Here is a 20,681-nt window from a genome sequence, read left to right as displayed (position 1 = left end):
GGTAATCCATTTGTTTTACCTTGTCATTTTCATATAAACAGTCTTTTTTGGAAATGCTATATTATAATAATAAAGGATCGTGCCCATAAAATCATTAAAACTAGCACTTGCACCTGAGTTTGAAAAACTCTCCTGCCATAGCTCCTTCTGCAATAAATAATTAAACTCCTAGATAACCTCTATAGTAAACTGTCTTTTTCTGCTCGTTTTAGGACCCCTCTCTCATCTATTTACATTAATCTTTAGTGTTTGTGCCAAGTGGTCCGAATAACCCAAGTCCAATACTGATGATGTGCATTCCAAAACTTGCTTGTTTGTTACTATGAGATCTATCTGTGTTATGGAATTCTTTGGTCCAAATATTTCCTCCCTTAATGACAGAGACCAAGTCTCACACCCATACAGAACCACAGGCAAAATTATAGTTTTGTGTATTCTAATTGTTATGTTTTTAGACTGCAGATAAGAAGATTAAAGGTTCTGGGCTGGATGGTAGCAAGCATTACCCAAATTCAATCTCCACTTAATTTCCCCTTGAATCAGGTTTTGTTTTGTTATAGTTGTTCCCAAATATATGAATTGTGCCATATTTTCAAAACATCTGTTAGCTATCTTTATGTCATGATTTTGGCCTGCATTCTGGTGACAAGACAGCAACATATATGAGTACTTAGCTTTCTCTGTGTTTACTTCTAGACCAACCTATTTACTAGCGTCAATTAAGGTTCCTGTATTTTTCTTTATGGTATCTATATTATCACCCAGTAGATTCACATCATCAGCATTGACCAGAAGCTGATGTGTCCCATTTAATTTCAGTCCCATCTGGTTTTCCTGGACCTTCCTAATGGCATATTCTAAAGCAAAGTTGAAAAGCAGTGGCGATAAAGCAGCTCCTTATTTTAAACCATTCTGGATAGGCATATTATCAAATGTTTACCTATATGGACTTTATCATACTTTTTGTTTAAACACATTTTAGTCAGCCTAACTAGTTTCATGGGTTCTATTAGAATACTGTGCAATACCTACCTCCTAACTGAATCACAGGCTTTCTTGACATATGAATAGCTGATGTACTGTCTCATTCTACACCCATTTCTTCTCTAGTATCTGACTAATGTAAAAGATATGATCAGTAGTTGATCTGTTATGTAGAAACCCACAATGATGAGCCCCAATAATTTCATTTAAATATGGACTTAACCTTGAGACAGGAATATTGGATAAAATTTTGTATGAAGTTGATAGCAGTGATATCCCAAGATAATTACTAGTTAGTTTTATCGCCCTTCTTGTGAACTGGTACAATACCAGACTCCTTCCACATCATATCACAGCACAAACAAAAATCCCAATTAAGCAATCAATGATTCTGTGTATTTCAATTTCAATTTATTTATGTTCATCAGATCTACATTTCGCGATAACGCCTCCAGATATAGAACACGTCAAAGCCCAAGTTACAATAAAATTAATCCAGAGAACGTCATAAAGATATTACAACATATTTACAACCACTGTTGCAATAACTATTGATACAATGTTATAATTAAATACAACATGCATATGACACTTGAATTGCAACTTATTATCATAATAAAATACATATTGTGTAAGATTTCAGGCTTTCATGGCGGTGACTATGAAGAAAGCAGTCTTCTGGGATTTGGCACCGTGTATATGTGGTGTTAACCGACGTTTCGGAGGAACGTCGGTTAACACCACATATACACGGTGCCAAATCCCAGAAGACTGCTTTCTTCAAAATACATATTTAATATTGTCAATTATAGAGTAAAAGCATATCTAAAGAATTATAGGTATCCAACAATAAAAGTTTTAAAAATGACTAATGTTGTTTTATTTATCTGTAATTAACACAATCATCCCTTGTTTTCCATTCATAATACTCATCTAAAGAATAAAAAGAGCCCACCTGCAAAAATTTTTAAGGAAATATTTGAATTTATTTAAATCTTGCGATAAATTTTTTATACTATGCGGTAATTTGTTAAATATTCTAATCCCAGTGTAAGATACTCCCTTTTGAGCCCTGGTTGATTTATAAGTTGGATAATGTACTTCAAATCTTTGTCTCATATAAATGTTATGAATATCTGAATTTGCTACATACTTGTCCATGTTTTTAACTATGACGACCAATATTGAAAATATACGTATACCGTGAATAAAATGGAAGAATGTTTAATTTTTTTAAATAGAGGCCGACAAGTGTCACTATTTCCTGCTTTCATTATTACCCTAATTATTCTTTTTTGAATTTTAAATATTTGGGTACTATACGTTGAATTTCCCCAGAATATTATGCCATATGACATTATAGAATGAACATAGCCATTATATATCATCAATAAGCTCTCTAGGGACAATATTGAGACTAGAACTCTTATATCTCAATGATAGATACCAAAGAGTCTGCATTGATGATGATGATCAAACATGTTCTCATACTTTTTCAGATTGGGGTAGGGCTAAGTGTGGTGTACCTCAAGGTTCCATCCTTGGCCCAATCCTTTTTCTTTTTTATATAAACGATTTACCCAAAGTTGTAAATAATATTTCTAAGCCAGTTTTATTTGCCGATGATACTAGTATCATCGTCAGTAATCCCACTATAGTAAACTTTACAAACGATATCACTCTTGTATTCGAACAATTGAACATATGGTTTAACTCTAATTTATTATCATTAAATTATAACAAAACACAATATGTGCAATTTTGAACCACCAATGCATTAACAACTCCTACAGATATTAGCTATAAAAATAAACATATTCCTAACGTTACAAACACTCAGTTTTTAGGTATCACTGTTGACAATTCCTCGTCATGGAAGGACCACATAGATGGACTTAAGGCTAAATTGTGCAAGGCATGCTACGCTATTAGATTCTTAAGACCCTTTGTATCTCAAGAATCTTTGAGAATGATTTACTTCTCGTACTTCCATGCAGTTATGTCATATGGTATAATTTTTGGGGGGAATTCCTCACATAGTAGCAATGTATTTAAACTACAAAAGAGGGTTATAAGAATTATTATGAATTCTGGAGGTAGGGACTCCTGCAGGGACCTGTTCAGAAAACTAGAAATATTGCCGTTCTATTCTCAGTATATTTTTTCATTATTAAAATTTGTAATTGATAATGCTTCTCTATTCAAAACAAACTCTGAGATTTATGATCTTAATACTAGAAATAAAAATAATTTTCACCTTTCACTACCAAGGTTGGCAATCTATAAAAATGGTGTTTATTATATGGGTATTAAAGCATTTAATCATCTACCTCCCTACATAAAGGAATTATCAGAGGATAGGATCCAATTTAAAAATGTCCTAAAAATTATCTTTTATTGAATTCCTTTTATTCATTGAAGGAGTTCTTTGATGGTGAAATTTGGTGTTAAGGATGACATTGACGCTTTCACCCTATGGATGGATCTATGGAATTGGAATTTTACCTGATATATAGAATGAATTAGATGAATATAATTTTATGTTTTGATGAAATATTACTATAAATTTTATATTATATAATGAAATTTTATAACTCTGACTCATGCCTTAGCATACAGCTTGTTTATATTGTATCTGGTTTACTGTTATCAATTGTTGTATTGGATTATTGTCTTATCTCACATAATTTTGTCAATTTTATTAATGAAGTGAACCAGAATTAGAATTTTGATATTTATTGTATCCGATGTAAATTTGTTTATGTATGTCCGCTTTATGCTTTATAATTGTTTGCATGTATGTTTGTTTTGTAAGATTTGAGGCTTATGTTTGTTTTGTTTTTTGTTTTTGACATGTTTCAATTAATTATTGTAACTTAAATTTTGATCTTGTGGCTAATTCTATATTCTATGGCTTGTATTATGAGTGTATCAGGATCAATTAGAAAGTGAAATAAATGAATGAATGAATGAATGAAATAGCATAACAAGCCGAGCTCAATTTGCTGGCTGTTTGTTTGATATGTTCCTTCCATGTTAAAGTACTATCAATTATCAGTCCAAGGAATTTCAAAGTATTCACATTATTGATTTGGATATCACTATGTTTAATATTTAAGTTTATTAGTGCATTTGGTGTTGTTAAAAACTGGACACAACTCGTTTTAGTTAAATTCAAAATTAGTGAGTTTATAGAGAACCATTTATTGATTGATTCAAGAGTTTCTTTTAGGGCAATGTCAAGTTCTTTAAGATCTCACTTGCAGCACAGTATGCTGGTGTCATCAGCAAATAAAATTGGTTTTGATTCTCTATTTATTATATTTGTCAAATCATTAATATATATCAAAAAGAGCAATGGCCCCAGAACGGAGCCCTGAGGGATGCCCTGTTTTACACTTTGCCGCTCCGAAATTCCACTTGTAATATTGCTATTTAGTAGTGTTCTTTGTTGTCTATCCCTCAAATAAGTTTTAATTAACTTTCCTGCTATACCATTAAAAACCACAGAACTCTAGCTCAGCAACAAGTATTGTGTGATTTACACAATCAAATGCTTTGGTCAACTCACAGGAGGTTTCCGTCAGGTCATACCTGTGAGGGATATCTAGTATAATTATATTTACATTACTGAAATCCTTACAGAATTTTACAAACTGTGTTCTATACACATCATTAGCTCCTCCCTGTACTACTATTACATCTTTTTTGGTCAGACTTCTGTAATTCTGATTCATTGATGTAAGAATATCCTGAATTCCCGCACCCAGTTTAATCATACCCATTACCGCAAACTTATCTCCTAAGTAATCACTTGCTTTTCTTGCTGTTCCCTTGCAATGACTATCATCTATTATCATTATTTTATGCTTATTTATCTCGTTTAGTCCTTTTGATGTCCTTAGTTTTTATAATTAAGTTAAGCTTAGATTTTGGTGAAAGCATGTTGTTATCTCTCTTATTAGTTCTTAGTTCCATATTCACAATCACTGGAATTGGTTTTGCTACTGTTGGTATAGTTTGGTATATATATAATGAAACTCTTGCATATTAGGGAAGAAAAACATTTTTATAACGATACCTTCCTATTACTGACAAAATTTTATATACCTTGGAAAGTAAACGTCTCTTAATCATAACCGTGTTAAGGCTGCATTTTCAAAATGAATAACACTAAACCCTGATTCTAACATGTACCTACAAAGGTAGTGAGGTGTCAAAGGGTATAAATGGTTTCAAAATTCGGCAAAAAATGCATGCTACTATGTAACTTACACAAAGGATTACCTGTTTAGTATGTAGTACAATGATGAGTATTGCATGTGGGGCAGCCAACATACAGTATCCTGCTGACGTTATTTACATATTTCTAACCAATGTAGATACTACATAACCACATGCGTTAACTGGCGCTTGAAATTACAAGTCGCAATGGTTTATGCACATTACAGAAGCACTATGGACACCCACTGCATCACATATACCAAACCTCCACTAAACTATCACTACTAACTACGAAACAGTCCGTAAGTTCATAGCACAACATAGCGGATAACACCATTACGAAAACACAGATGATTCATACGCTCTACTAATAATGACGGTGCATTAGTGGCCTAGTGGCTACTGTCGTCACCGTCGTCACCACCGGTCACCACCATCGATTCTAAGGAAGTTCATGGAACCGGCTGTATGTTATCTCTTTACGAGAACGCATGACATATTCTTTATACCCGTCATAGCAATACCAAATGGATATGCAGAGACCTACTCACAAATCGTCACCAGTGTCCAGAACTCATTCGAGCGCAATCTGGTAGAGTAACAGGGAAATTAAGTTTCAGGGTCTTGCTTTGGTTCTTAGGATGCAAGCAGTACAAATCCCATTCCGGCCTCTGCTAGCCTTGTGTATTTGGAATATTCCCTAAATCAAATTACCACTACACCTATATCATGTATTCTCGCATATTACGACTTCGTCGGAGTGGTCAGAGCCGTTGAAAAATGCCTTGTCCATGCAATATCCTTTATTTCCAAAGCTACCAACATGCATCATCAAAAATATATATCTTTGGTAACTATTTTACAATAGGTAAATGTTGAGGAAACAGGTTTGAAATCAGTTATGAAGCTAATGGAATTCGTCGAAATTTAAATTCTGGTTATATATTTTCGTTGAATATTTCGAAACAGTGAAGACGCATTCATGTAAACGCACCATATAGATGCCTCCTAGTGACGCAATCCAAATCGTACTCAAAACACTCGTAACCACATGAAACAGTAAAATGGCTACACTGTGTGAAGATTATGTACATTTGTATGTTACGTGTTTGAAATAACGAGTTTAATCATGGAGAAGAATATCTGTGATAGGATTGGAAAGGTAATCCTGTAAAATATTGTTATGCACACAGTAGTTGATTGCAGATCTTAACGCAATATTCAACTCAGTCACTTTCTCGTACTAAGGACTGCTCCTTTTGCCCTCAGAACTAAGGAAAGCATCCCAAATAGGCAGGCAATACGAATCATTGAAATTGTTGAAGTTATACATTTATTATGTATTTTGCTGTTTTATATTTACTTTAAGCTGGAATATGTGAAGGGACGTATAATGGACATTACGTATTTATATATGTATTATATTTGTGGAAACCCCAAATGTTGCACTTTTATTATTGTAAAATAATATGAAGGTTTCGTATGATTCGTGGTGTATATAATTACCTAACTTTCTTTTAGATGCTGCGATATGATTCAGAATTGGAATTGGAAGAAGATGCAGGGAACCACAATTCTGCAACATCACGGTGCTTTATTTGTGACAGTATGGTCTGTGGTAGGGCCACTCATCTTTTAATGGGTATTGCTCCCTACACCAAAATTGCATTGCCAACAAAAATTGGCCAGTTAATGGGAGACAGATGCATGGTAATTGTTACAGCAGAAGATGTATTATGTCACCGCTGTGCATCTCTAATAATCCATCTTGATAAACTGGAAGTTGATATAGGAGTTGTAAAAAAAACACTAACTGGCTATTTGAAAATGAAATACAATTTGTGTGATGATGAGGACAGTGGATCACACTTGGTGGACTACCCATACATGTATGGATTGGAAGAAGAGGTAAAATGTAAAATAGGACTTAGAGTTATTTGTATGGATCCCATCCCAAGAGTCCTTTTACCTATCCTTCAAAAAGTATTTCGAGTACTAAGAGGTGTCCCTCATGATATTAAATTTAGAAACTTTGGTGAAAAGGACCCAGTGTTAAGAACTATTTCTAAATGCAATTTTAGGAGCAGATGTTACATAAAGCTAAGCCATGAGGTACTATGTTGTATGTTTACTATTGTAACGTGATTTTAGTGTAACACGTGGATTCACAGTGGCTGTTGCATGATCAATTTTTGATATAGTGAGGGTACTAATACCAACTTTGAGTTTGTAGGGTGGTTTAGTTGTCAAAATTGGATTCTTATGTGTGTGCCATTGAATGTTGAGTTTGCATAAAAGGCAGAGAATTTTGGGAGTAACAGAATGACAGACTGTCATTTTATCATGAAGGACTCTGCTCAAGGGAGGTAGTTATCTGTTTTCTTGTATTTATTTATTTATTTATTTCTTCTCTATAGATCATTGTTACATGATGTAGGACAAGTCAGTTACTGTACATTGGCTGATTACAATAAGAGAATAAAGTTACAGTACTTAAAATTGTTTACAGTAGATTACAATAGTTAAGATTTCATATAGTGTGAGGTGGAATCCATATCAGGTTCCCTCGGCACGTCGGCTTCCATATGTCCTATTGTACCTGTACTGGTGATAATGCTTATGGAGAATTTGATGGAATGAGGATTGGCAAGGGAAACTGAANGAAGTACTCGGGGGGGGGGAACCTGCCCCAGCGTCACTTTGTCCATCACAAATCCTGCTTCACTACACCGCAGCAGTGGGAAGCCAGCAACTAACCGCTTAAGCTATGGCGCAGCTTTTGAGATAATATTGGTGAATTTGGTGATAGCACTACTGCAGTGCATTCCAGTCTTCAAATTCCTGAACCAAAATTAATTTAATTCTGTTATGAGATTTGTTACTGTGTTTCTAAAATTGTGTACCACAACACTTTTGATTGCCATATTTCTGCACATTGAACAATAAGGAGTGGTAATAGCAGTAAGATCTTGTTCAGTTTTGTTTGTTGATCGTCCAATGTTGCGCTTTTGTGGCTAAACTGTTGCTTTGCCTTTTGCTTATTTCATTATATTGGTTGCAAATGCTTTTAGAACACCAGTAGCTAGTATAAAAGATTATCAACTCCATCCAGTGCGATTGATAAATGTTTTTTCTCCTTTTTAATTTTTCATCCTTGACATGTTTTGGTTGGAGCAACCATCTTCAGAAGGACGTATCAATACATGCAGAAACTACTATTACAATGTGATTGGTCATTATCAATACAGACATACATACAATACCATTACAATGTGATAAATGTAAAATCATAGCCTTTAACAACTACAGTGATGTGCCTGAATTTATTAAAATATTTGTAAATTATTATAATTAGTTTATTTACAAGTGTGGTTTAAAAACCTTTGTTAAAATTTAGAGCAAACAAACCAACGTTCTTTATTTTATATTCATGACATTGTAATGGTATTGTATGTATGTATTGATAATGACCAATCACATTGTAACAGTAGTTTCTGCATGTACTGATATATCCTTCTGAAGATAGTCACTCCAACTGAAACTTGTCAAGGATGAAAGATTAAAAAGGAGAAAAAACATTTATCAATCACACTGGACAGAGTTGATAATCTTTTACACTGTTACTAGTGCAATGGGTCAGAATGAACCAAATAAAAAAGCAATAGCTATTTTTAATTTTCTGTCATCACAGTTATGTGAGTTGACATAATATATAACAGCTGCATGTTCTGACAGATTTGCTATTGTTGTCAAGCTGCCTAATAGTTACATTCAGTGAAGGTTTCATTGCATAAGCGATTCTGTATTTTGTTAATTGTTAAGAACCACATACATGATTGCACTGAGTTAGTTGATATAGTGATACTGTTCCAGATATGTGTTCAAGAGATGCTCAGTTTGTATCTCAGCAGGAACACTGGCTATTCTGACTGCAGTTTTCATAGTTCCTCTTGATCGATCCGGGCAAATCTTTCAATTGTATCTTGGTTAGATATGGCTGCTTCTTTCCAAATCCTTTCAAATTCATCAGTCTTCCTACCATTTGACGCTATATAGTCTAGATGTTGACAGCATCATGAAATAAACTGCACACAGAAAATAAACAGTGGTTAAAGCATGGGGAAAATGTGATAAATTATAGCTTTATAGACATTTTAACTCATAATTCAAGTATGCTTGGGTCATTCCGTCTGAGATCAACACATTAATTCACATGACTACCTTGCATTTCAGTGACATTTTGTATGCCTACAGAGTCTTATGAAAAATTGATAAATAAGAAATTTTTCCTTCCTGTGACAAATTAATTACAAAGTTATTTCACTTTGAAGCTTTAAGTTTTCCTTTGCTTCTCCCACACTTTGATTCCGAAAAAATGCTTACAACTCTGGTTGTAAATTAAGATAGAGGACTCATTCTTGTGCCAATCGAAAGCTCTTCTTCCTATGTGCTTCACACTGGTTTCTTGATTGGCTTATTCTTTGACCATGAAGATGGAGGCAACATGTACCTCCAAAACAATTGTTAACTTTTAGCAGACAACATGGTGTTATATTCCAGAAAATATAACTCACTGAAAACCCCAATACCTTTCAGAATTATATTCTATAAGACTTATGTAGGTTTCTTTTAGGTTACCTAGTATCAGTCATTTCTGAAGATGAATCTTCTTGCCTTCTGAGTTAACACAACTTAGTCTTTTATCCTTGTCATAATCCTATTGTTTTCATCAGCTATATGAAATTACTTCACCATTTCAGCTGTTGCAAGAGGCAGAACTTTGCATGGGCTCGCCAAAATCCCTTTCTCAGCTACCAATTTCTTGGCAGTCTGAACCATGTAATTTGAGGCCTTGAACTGTTGTTGGATTTTCATAATTGACCAGCTTTTTGGAACAATTGTGAAAATTTGAACCTTTTGACTCTTTCTGCCTGTCATATGAAATGTTCCTTTCAACTGTGCTATCATTTCACCTTCCCTTGAACTGTCACTGGTGTTTGTTAAATTGAATATTTTTTTTCTTTTTATGACTCCGATTTTCATGAATTTTTCACTGGATAGTTTTCTTGTGACAACTATTTAGGGGAGAATGGAGACTCTTCTAAAAATCCAAGATTCAATTTTAGAAATTGTTCAAGTCTTCCTTTACACTTGTGTCAAATTCTGAACTTGAAGAAACAAGTGCTTCATTTCCAAAACTTTTAGGCAAAATTTCAGTAGTTTTCCTATGTTCATCACAGATTCTTTGTTCTTTCTGAATGTTAGGGACCTTTCTTTATCATCCAGTGCAATAAGGATGTCAGGGTTTTCTTGGAACTTGCACTGTGATGGACATTCAGCACTGTTGACACAAGTCAGTAATTGAGTTACAATATTGTTTTAAAACATTAAATTCTTTTACATTTGTAGCACTTGCAGCTACTTGAAACTTGTCAAAAATAAGAATTTATTTTGCCTGTGACTGAACCAGTACAGAATCTGCCAGACAACAAAATTCAACGTATCTCTACTGACATCATTTATGAACTGAAAGACTGGTTGAGTCATGTGCAGCATGTCTGTACATGTCAGTACATAACTCATCAAGCCTAACCAGACCATTAATAGACAAGAAATCATATCCTCTGATCACTTTCATGCTCCAACATTATACTTTCCAAAGTTATATTAAAATAATCACTACATATTTTGGGAAAGAAACCTGAATAAATCTGGCTGCATATTTGTCATAAAGTCATAATGTCAAGATAAAAATGTTAATGTGCCCTAGCATATTTTGAGTAGTATACCAAATGAAACCCCTACTTAAGAACTTTCAAGTCAGCACAAGAATGAACCCTCTGTCTTAAGATCAGAGTTATAAGCATTTTAATTAATCAAAATGAGGGTAAACTTAAGGAAAACTTAAACTTTCAAACTGCTGTATCTCTGCAATTAATGGTCACAGAAAGGTAAAACTTCCAACATATCACTTCATAAGGAGACCCAACAAGCTTGTAAAATTTTATTAGAATTGAAGGTAGCGATTAAAATTTTTGCCCCTAAGTTATGTTGATTTGACATTGAATGATTATTTGTGCTGAATGTAATAACAGGAGGCAACGCAAAAATACAATATCAGTGAAGCACACAGAATGGGGAATGTGACTTCCTCCAAAGTTGGAGAAAAATGAGCTGCCTTGTTTCACAGCATAAAATGATTTGTTGTGTGTGCCACACACAGTTAGGTCTCTGGCTGGTTTGAAATGTGCATGACTATAAATTGTTATAATACTTCACAGACAATGAAGTAATAAAAATTATGTATCCTTGAAGCAATTTTTATGTGAAATATGTAAGGAAGATTATATATTCAAAATCTTGTGGAGCGTGGAGTTCATCTAAGTAATAATAAAAAAATTCAGTAAGGTGAAGGTAAAGTCCTTTTGCTCAATTAATTACCATACAATGATGTATGGGGGATCATTCTTGACATCAGCACAAGGTGAAGATGAGTAGTCAGTTTCATGCTTGTGTCACTTTACTGCAAGAGAAAGTCTCCCATGTCTATTGTATAGGAGGCTGGGTAGTCCCCAGAGCCAATCTTGAAGTTATGGAGAACAGAAAAGTCTTGCCCACCCTCACGAATGAAACCCTAGCCACCCAGTCCATAGCCTGTCACTATACCAAATGAGCTGTCCTGGCTCCATTAAAAATTAATTTCCAACCTTAAATGCACCGTGTTGCTGTTACAGTGGTTACTGCAGTTCAGGGACGTAATCATTGTTAATTCTGAAAAACATATGAAACCCATATTTACACCCTGTGAGCAACATGCAAAATTTCTGAATATTAAAGCAGGTGGTATAGCCTAGTTGGTTTAGCAACTGGGCTGTGGTCTGGACAACTGAGTTCTGATTCCTGGCAGGGGGAAGACTGGCTGTGGGGCCCATCCAGCCAGTGGTAGGGGTGTGAAGCTGACCACTCACCTCCATCTAATGTCAAGGTCAAGAATGGTGGAGCTATACCTTCACTGACACAGCACTTAATTACACACTTAGGTACGGGGATAATTTTACATATTTTTGCCTTACATATAATTAATGTTGTTTTTATAGAGTTGACCATAATGCTACCCTTCAGTGAAGAAACTATTATAAGTTGAAATTTGCTGTTTTTCCAATACTGTTTAACAAAAATTAATTTTCAGGTACCAGATGGCACAGATAATGGTGGACAGATGATTTTCCAGGGATTAAGGGACATCAAGTGTGTAAGTTCAGTAGATGAGAACAGTGACCTTTTCCCAAACATCAAACAAGAGGCAACCGATGAAAAAGAAATTCACTGTTTTGACAGTATAGACATCACAGGGTACAAATGTGTGTCATGTCAGTTTAAAACCACTAGTTCACTTATATTTATGGACCATTTAAAGACTCATTCCAAAGAGATGTATTTCAAGTGTTCTAACTGCAATGAAGTGTTCCACAACCACTGGGACATTCAGGAACACGTAAAGAATGTACATAACTTGCGGTTACAGAGAAATGGAACAAATGATAATGCAAGCAGTAGGACTCCTCTCACATTTTATGAATGCAATATATGTAAATTTCAGAGTCCTGACAAAACAGTTTTTGACATTCATGTTCTGAAACATAACAGGGCAGTACTTTATAAGTGTTCACTCTGCTCTAAACGGCTGAAGTCAAAGTCATTACTGAAAAAGCATATGAGAAGTCACAGATTCTTCAAGTGTGGACTGTGTAATCTAACTTTTAAAGAAAAGACCAGATTACTGGAGCATTTTATGCAGCACAGGGTTTCAAAAGCTCTCCAAGTGAAAGAGGAGCATCTGAATGTGGCAGAGTCCAAGCACAGTACTGAAGAGCAGGTACAGGACAGGTTGCTGACTCATGACCAGGACGAAGTGGAGCAGCTACTGGAACAATTGCACGCAGATGATCCTGTCAGTGAAATTGCAAAGAGAGATGAAAAAAGTTCACAGGATGAAGGCTTGCAAGGTGATGAGCTCAAACAAACTGTAAACACTGAAACTCTTGGGGAAAATGAAGACATTTATGGAGATGTTCAGAAAGATATGGAGGAAGCCTCTTTCCTATTAGAAAATTCAGTTTTGGAAAAAGATGAAGGTGATAACCTATCAGTTGATATTGATAAAAATGAAGACAGTGAAACCAGTGATTTCCTTATTGATCCTTCTAATTGTCTGGAAGACTGTAAGTCAGGCAATGAGAAGCAGGAAGGGAACCAGAATACTGACAAAAATAAGGCTGAAGGCTGTATGCTTCATGGTGAAAACTCAGATATTGTAAAGAATGTAACTGCCACATCATTGAAGAAGAGGGTTTATGTATGCTCTATATGTGGGTTGAGGGCTTACACTGAGAGCCACATGAAGAGACATTTTAAGAGTCACATAGCCATTGAGAAGAAGATGTATGAATGCCATATATGTAACAAGGTCTTAACAACGCGCAGTAACCTAAACAGGCATCTTTTGAATCATGAAAATTGTCCAGGTATGGTCACATGCAAATTGTGCAATGAAGAGCTGACTGATAGGTTACATCTGAAACAGCATCTTGAGGACCAACATACAGGACCCCAGCATTGCTCATTCTGTAATATGGAGTTCACAAGCAAGAGAGCGTTCAAAGAACATGAATTAACGCATCCAGAGAGAGCTATGCATCAATGTGACAAGTGCCATAAAAGGTTCCTGACTCAGCTTCGACTAAGGACACACCTTGAAAATATTCACAATAGTCCTAGGGTTGGAGAGGCAGAGGAAAAAATATACAAATGTCACATTTGCTCGAAGATTTTAACAACATATCATAACTTGAAAAGACATGTGAGGAACCATGAGAAGAGTTCAGGAAGTGTGAAGTGTACTTTATGCTCAAAAGAATTGACAGATAAGTTGCATTTGCGACAGCATGTTGAAGAGATGCACCCCGAAACTCATCAGTGTTCTTTCTGTCAAAAGGTGTTTTCAAACAAAAAGGTCTGCAAAGCTCATGAACTTACTCACCCAGAAAGATATGTGTACAAATGTGATATATGCGAGAAGATGTTTCTCAATGAAATGAGATTAGAGAAACACAAGACTGTGTTCCACAGGGACCCTCATTGTCGATACTGTGAGAAAGAAATCAAGGATCCTACAAAACTGTTTAATCATGAACGGAGACATGAGATGTATAAGAACAAATTTCCTTGTCAGCTGTGTCCAAAAGTTTTTCGCACACCATCAGGTCTCAAATATCACATGTCTGTTCATACTGGGAAGTATGCAGTATATTGTGAGGTATGTGGCAAAGGCATGCACTCAGAGATTGTGCTGGAAGAACACAAAGCTACGCATACTAAGGAAATTCGGTACACATGTGAGCTGTGTGGGCGCAACTTCTCTTCCAATAGCACCTACCGGATGCACCGCAAATGGCATGATGACCCTTTGCCATACAAGTGCAAGATCTGTGATCGCAAGTTCAAGCACACCTCTATATTAGCAGTGCATATGAGACGTGCTCATACAGGAGAACGTCCCTACAAGTGTCCTCATTGCCCATACACTTTCAGTGTGAGCAGCACTCTACATAAACACCTAATCCTGCACACCAAAAAGTACCCGCACAACTGCAACGTCTGTGGGAAGGGATTCACTACTCGCACCAAGATTGCAAGACACATGGCAGGAGTACACAATGACTTTGACATGCTCAACACCAAGCCCATTCCATGCCAGTACAAGATGGTGCTCAAACCAAGTGAGCTTTCAATGGCAGACCCTGAAAACTCTTTGCTTAAGCAGGAGGAAGAACTACCTGAGCCCAAGTTTGAGGGACCTGTAGTTGAGGAACATACTGTAGAGCCTGGGCAGGCAATATTCTTGTTTCATTAATGGTGTGGGAACTTGAAATTTTATATCTTATTGTTGTAAATAAATGAACGTCTAGATTTTACGTAGGTCATACCAAAAGTCATGAGCAACTTTTTTGCAGGCAACCTGAGAACAGCAGACAAAAGAGCTGTTGTGTTAACCTTGAGTGTCTTGTGATGTCAATAGCTTGCATCACATGACCAGTATAACTCCTAACAAAATGGCCGATAACGATATCTTGTTTTGCCAGTGTGCTGTCATCGAATTTCTTGTGAAAGAGGAAATCCCTGCTGCCGAAATTCACCAGAGACTTCAGTGTGCTTATGGAAGTGTGTGCATGGGTGCGAGCAGTGTTCGAAGATAGGTGAAACATTTTAAAGATGGGAACACCGCCATCGAAGATGAGCCTCGGAGCGGTTGTCCTCGAACAGCCTCAACTGAACGCAACAAGGAAAGAGTGGATGAGATCATTCAAGATGACAGGCATGTGATTGTGGACACAATAGCCCAAAAGCTTGGAATAGGGCAGGGCACAGTCTTCTGAGATGCAGAGGGGTTTATTCTGGCCAAATTCCTGGAACCTGGGCAAACCATCAGTGCTGCTCGTTATGTCCAGACGCTGCACAAGCTCCGTCGTGCATTGCGTGATAAATGTCTGGGATGAATCATCATCATCCTGCATGACAACGCTCGCCCCCACACCACTCGCCTCACATTAGAAGCAATTGCAAAGATGGGGTAGGAAGTTCTTCCACACCCCTCCTATAGCCCTGATCTGGCACCCTCAGACTACCATCTTTTCGGATTTGTGAAGGATCAGCTGCGTGGACTTTTGAGACAAGGGAGGCAATTCAGAAAGCAGTGTGTCAGTGTCTTCGGGTGGCTGGAACGGAATTTTACAGAAGGGGAATTTTCAAACTCCCAGAACGCTGGGAGAAACGTGTACAAAGAAGTGGTGATTATGTGGAAAAATAAAGAAAGGTCTGTAGATTGAGGTGGTTAATTTGGTTTGTCAATAATAAAGCATGTTACTTTACAAAAAATTGTTGCTCATGACTTTCAGTACGACCCTCGTATGTTCTGTAAAACCATGCAGCCATTTTATATATATATATTTGATTTGTTTCATTCTGGTCCGTCACACTAACAATATTATAAAAAGATAAAATAGTTCCCTCCAGTGTGACTGGTGAAGTTTTTCTTATTTCAATTCTTCATGCCCTTACATGTTTCGGTCCTTAGAGACCATCATCAGAGGGACATCAATAGTGTTTGGAAACCACTGTTACAATAGGTGTTCTAAGTGTTAAAATATATATACATACAATGCTGACAATACACAAATGGATACAAAAGCCAAAGTTTTCACAACTATAGCGGCTGACTTGATATATTAACATTTTTTAAGCTTTTGTTAGTTAAGTTAGAATTTATAAACCAAATAGTTTTGTGTCCCATCTCTTATCACCTCTCTTGACGGGATCCACACTTGTGCCGCCTGTCTTTCTTGTGAAGAAGGGTCTGCAAATATATTATGGGTATTGTATTATTTCATCAACCCTATTATGTTGTTATTTGTTTAAAGGAGTTTTGTTGTTTCGTCCTACCTTTGATGTTGTCCCGTGGTTGTTCATGGCGCGCTGTGTTATTTTTACTCTTCTAGGGCATGTTGCGCCGCATATTTATTATACTTCTTTTGTCTGTGACATTAGTGTGGGCATGTACTGAAGTTGTATTATGAGGTCGAACATGTTATGTTGGTTATTAGTTGAACATGTTATGTTGGTTATTACCTTCCTTCGTGTGTTTTTGTTCTGCTGTCAATTTGTTGCCCCACCAGTGGTATCTCCCCCTTATCATGATGGTGGGGTTTGAGAGCTATGCTGGTGTTAGCATAGCTACTGGTAGGGCCACGCATGCCAGACAGGTCAAGGTGTAGGAGCCAGACAGAGGGATACCCTGGTCCTCCAGGTTGGGGGTTGGGCGAGAGGCTAACGACCTCACACCGTAAAAACTAAATTGTTCAGAAATCCGAGGAAAGAGTAGCCAGACGGACCTATTCAAGATGACCTGGAAAATGTTTAAATGATTTGAGAATTGGATCTTGGAATGTATTATCTCTTTACAGAGCCGGGGCACTAAAAATGCTACTTGAACAACTACATAGCTAGAAACTAGATATCACTGCTATACAAGAACTGAGGTGGTTGGGTAAAAGAGTCATGGAAAAGAGGGATCATGTTGTATTCTATAGTTGTCAGAAGAAGAGTCACATGTTTGGAACAGGTTTTATTGTTAATAAAAAAAAGGAAGCATCTTATTTTAGACTTCCAGAACTTGTAGGCTAGGAATTAAGGGAAATTTTTTTAAATACAGCCTTATTTGTGCACATGCCCCAACTGAAGATAAAAGTGATGAGGAGAAAGACTCCTTTTATGATGAACTGGATGAAATGTATGACAAATGTCCAAAAGGGGATTGTAAAATAATCATAGGGGACATGAATGCTAAAGTGGGGAATGAGGATGTATATAGATCGGTTATTTGAAAACATAGCCTACATAACAAGTCAAATGATAATGGGATGAGATTAATAAATTTTGCTTCCTCAAGAAACATGGTAGTAGATAGTACAATGTTTAATCACAAGGATATACATAAACGAACCTGGAAATCCCCTGATGGAAATGTGTTTAATCATGTGTTAATGTGTGTATGATGTCTTCCTTTCTATAGCCATTATTTAGTGCTATATTAATAACAGTATTTAACTCTTTGTTTTTAGCATTTTCCTCAAGGAGTAGTGTGAGAAGTCTGTGTATCCAATTTTTGTATGCTGCTAATTTTTGTTCTTTAGGGTGGCATGAGTTATTATTTACTGTTATGTCTGTCGTTGTGGGTTTTCTGTATATTTCCATTTCTATTTGTCCGTGTTTGTTAAATAGGTTAAAGTCTAAGTAGGCTGTTTGTTTACATCTTCATTTATTGTGACGTCATACAACTACTTTACAAACTTAAACAAAAGAAAAGTAATCCGGATAATAAAGCTGAAAAAAAAAAACAAAAAATGGGTCACATTTACCTATACGGGAAATTACATATGAAAAATCACAAAACTATTCAAAAACATCAACATAAAGATAGCTTTCAAAACAACTCATACCATAGGTAAACTAATAAATGAGAAATGAGAAACAAACCCCTATGAACAAAGTGGGATATACAAAATAATCTTCCAAAGCTGCCATAAAGTATACATCAGCCAAACTGGTAGAAATCTAACAAGGTACAAGGAACACATAAGAAACATAAGACTAAACAAAGATGAATTGGCATTTGCTCAACATATACTAAACAAACGCCAGCAGTATGGACTAATGACCATAATCATGGAAATGATTGAGAAAGCAAAAAAAAAAGGAAGCCTCATGAATATAAAAGAAAACTTCCATATATATCGCTTTAATAAGCTCAAGAAATTGATAGAAGAACAAGAACACACAAAGGAAAGTAATAACCAACATAACATGTTTGACCTCATAATACATCAGTACATGCCCACACTAATGTCACAGACACAAGAAGTATAAATACACGGTGCAACACGCCCTAGAACAATAAAAACAACACAGCGCACCACGATCAACCACAGGATGACATCAAAGGTAGGACAAAACAACAAAACTCCTTTAAAAAAAATAATAACATAATAGGGTTGCTGAAATAATACAATACCCATACAATAGTTGCAGAACCTTCTTCTCAAGAAAGACAGGCGGCACAATTTCGTCCCCTGTCAGGAGAGGTGATAAGAGAGAGGACACGAACCTATTTGGTTTATAAATTCTAACTTAACTGACAAAAGTTTAAAAATTTTTAATATATCAAGACAGCTGCTGTAGCTGTGAAAACTTTGGATTTTGTATCCATTTGTGTATTGTCAGCATTATATGTATATATATTGTCACATGTTGGGTATGTTCCGCTACAAATAACTTCTCATGGGTCTCGGATATAGCGAATCTTTATTGGACACTCACTCTTACGCACCTTACAATTATTATCACTTGCAGTATCGCCTGACTTCTGGCCCAGTACTTCAATGCAACGTCTCAACTATCCTTGGCCGTGAGTGGATCCTGACTGTCTCTGGCGGGGGCTATCGCAAGACTGTCTCTAGCTCTGCTTATATAGGCATTATGCAGACCGGATACCAGACACCATTCCTCACGGTTCTGTTTCTATTATTTCAACGGTCTGCTGTTACATAATGGGCACAACAAACTCTCTGTAGTTCATCTCCGGGGAGACGCGTTCATTGCTTCGGCTCACTGTTATTGCACTACCATGGAAGTACCTACTCCAAACACATTACAGTATTTTAACACTCAGAACACCTATTGTAATAGTGGTTTCCAAACTGTATCGATGTCCCTCTGATGATGGTCTCTAAGGACTGAAACATGTAAGGGCATGAAGAACTGAAATTAGTAAAACTTCACCAGTCACACTGGATGGAACTATTTTATCTTTTTAGTATATATATATATATAATAGGTATGTGTGTGTGTGTGTGTCTCTAAACCTATATATATTTCTCCTCCAAATATTATTTTCTCACCTAATACATTCTTATCAGTTGTGCTCATATAACACACGTCCTGTAGACAACCCCCAGTTTTTCACAGATCTCTGCATCATCTCCAAATACAGGATATGAGAAAGGAACCTGACTATTTTCAAAAGTATATAAAACAGTGAAATTTTATTTTAATTTTTAATTGATTGTTACAAAATGAATGAACATTGATTGCCATTTTATTCCACGTTCATTTCATTATGTCTTTCGTTTTGAACTACACATCACTAAGATGTTGCCCATCATTGCATACACTCTTCCAACTTTGCTTGCCATATTTTCTGGTATCGCTGAAATTTGCTTCTGAATTGTGATATTGAGGTCATCAGTGGTCTGTGGTCTAGTGGTGTACATTTTCACTTTGAGGTACCCCCAAAGGAATTAATCACAGGCAGAGAGATCGGGCGAATGTGCAGGCCATAGAAGCTTGCCACACAGTGAAATATCTTGCTATCGAAACATTTCCTGAGTGATCTCCATGGATGCTCTTGCTGTATGAGCAGTTGCATCATCTTGCTGGAACAATGTGGTCGAGAGCTCAGTTTCTTGATGATTCAGTCCTAGTGTGAGGAAGTTCCATAACATTTCAACATAACTAACGGATGTGTCTGCAACTGCATGCCCATCTTTGCCTCCAAAGAAATAAGGGCCTGTGACTCCAAAGTTACTCCACACCCAACAGGCACATTTGTATTGTGAGGCGGCCACTGATGGAACTGCTGTGGATTTTCCTCTGCCCAGTAGTGAAAATTCTGTTTGTTGACACAGCCAGATAAATGGAAGTGTACTTCATCTCTCATAAGGATGATGTCATCACCAGACAAAATTCTGATTAAACACTCAGCTTCCGGGTTACGGTTTGCTTAACTCTTGCACCACCACCATTTTGTACAGATGGAAATTTACATCCTTGTGTAAAATGCTCTTCATGCTGCAATCAGA

The 20,681-nt window shown here is 36.4% G+C and overlaps 2 protein-coding genes across 5 annotated transcripts in view; one reads left to right on the top strand and one right to left on the bottom strand.

Annotated features, from left to right (window-relative positions):
* LOC111866072 (transmembrane and coiled-coil domains protein 2) overlaps positions 1 to 5,991 on the bottom strand; it is a 77,322-nt gene extending 71,331 nt beyond the window's left edge. For 2 of the 3 annotated variants that reach the window (XM_023854633.2, XM_023854634.2), the window contains exon 1: positions 5,272 to 5,991. The gene's annotated coding sequence lies outside the window, so the exon portion shown is untranslated. The remainder of the gene's footprint in view (positions 1 to 5,271) is intronic. The other variant, XM_023854632.2, reaches the window with a different exon arrangement.
* A 276-nt stretch (positions 5,992 to 6,267) lies between these two features.
* On the top strand, positions 6,268 to 15,424 carry LOC111866122 (zinc finger protein 665). Of its 2 annotated transcripts, XM_023854756.2 has the most exons (4): positions 6,268 to 6,370; positions 6,730 to 6,826; positions 6,932 to 7,116; positions 12,398 to 15,424. In XM_023854756.2, the coding sequence occupies exons 1-4, from the start codon at positions 6,338 to 6,340 to the stop codon at positions 15,119 to 15,121; spliced, it is 3,039 nt and encodes a 1,012-aa protein (XP_023710524.1). In that variant the 5' UTR covers positions 6,268 to 6,337; the 3' UTR covers positions 15,122 to 15,424. The 2 variants fall into 2 exon arrangements, with proteins under 2 accessions (XP_023710524.1, XP_023710523.1); XM_023854755.2 differs by having other exon boundaries at positions 6,730 to 7,116.
* Positions 15,425 to 20,681: the final 5,257 nt, after the last annotated feature.

The sequence above is a fragment of the Cryptotermes secundus genome, unplaced genomic scaffold, assembly GCF_002891405.2.
Source record: "Cryptotermes secundus unplaced genomic scaffold, Csec_1.0 scaffold318, whole genome shotgun sequence".
NCBI lineage: Eukaryota > Metazoa > Arthropoda > Insecta > Blattodea > Kalotermitidae > Cryptotermes > Cryptotermes secundus.
The sequence above is the reverse complement of the archived record's forward strand: the minus strand, read 5'-3'. Positions and strand labels throughout refer to the sequence as shown.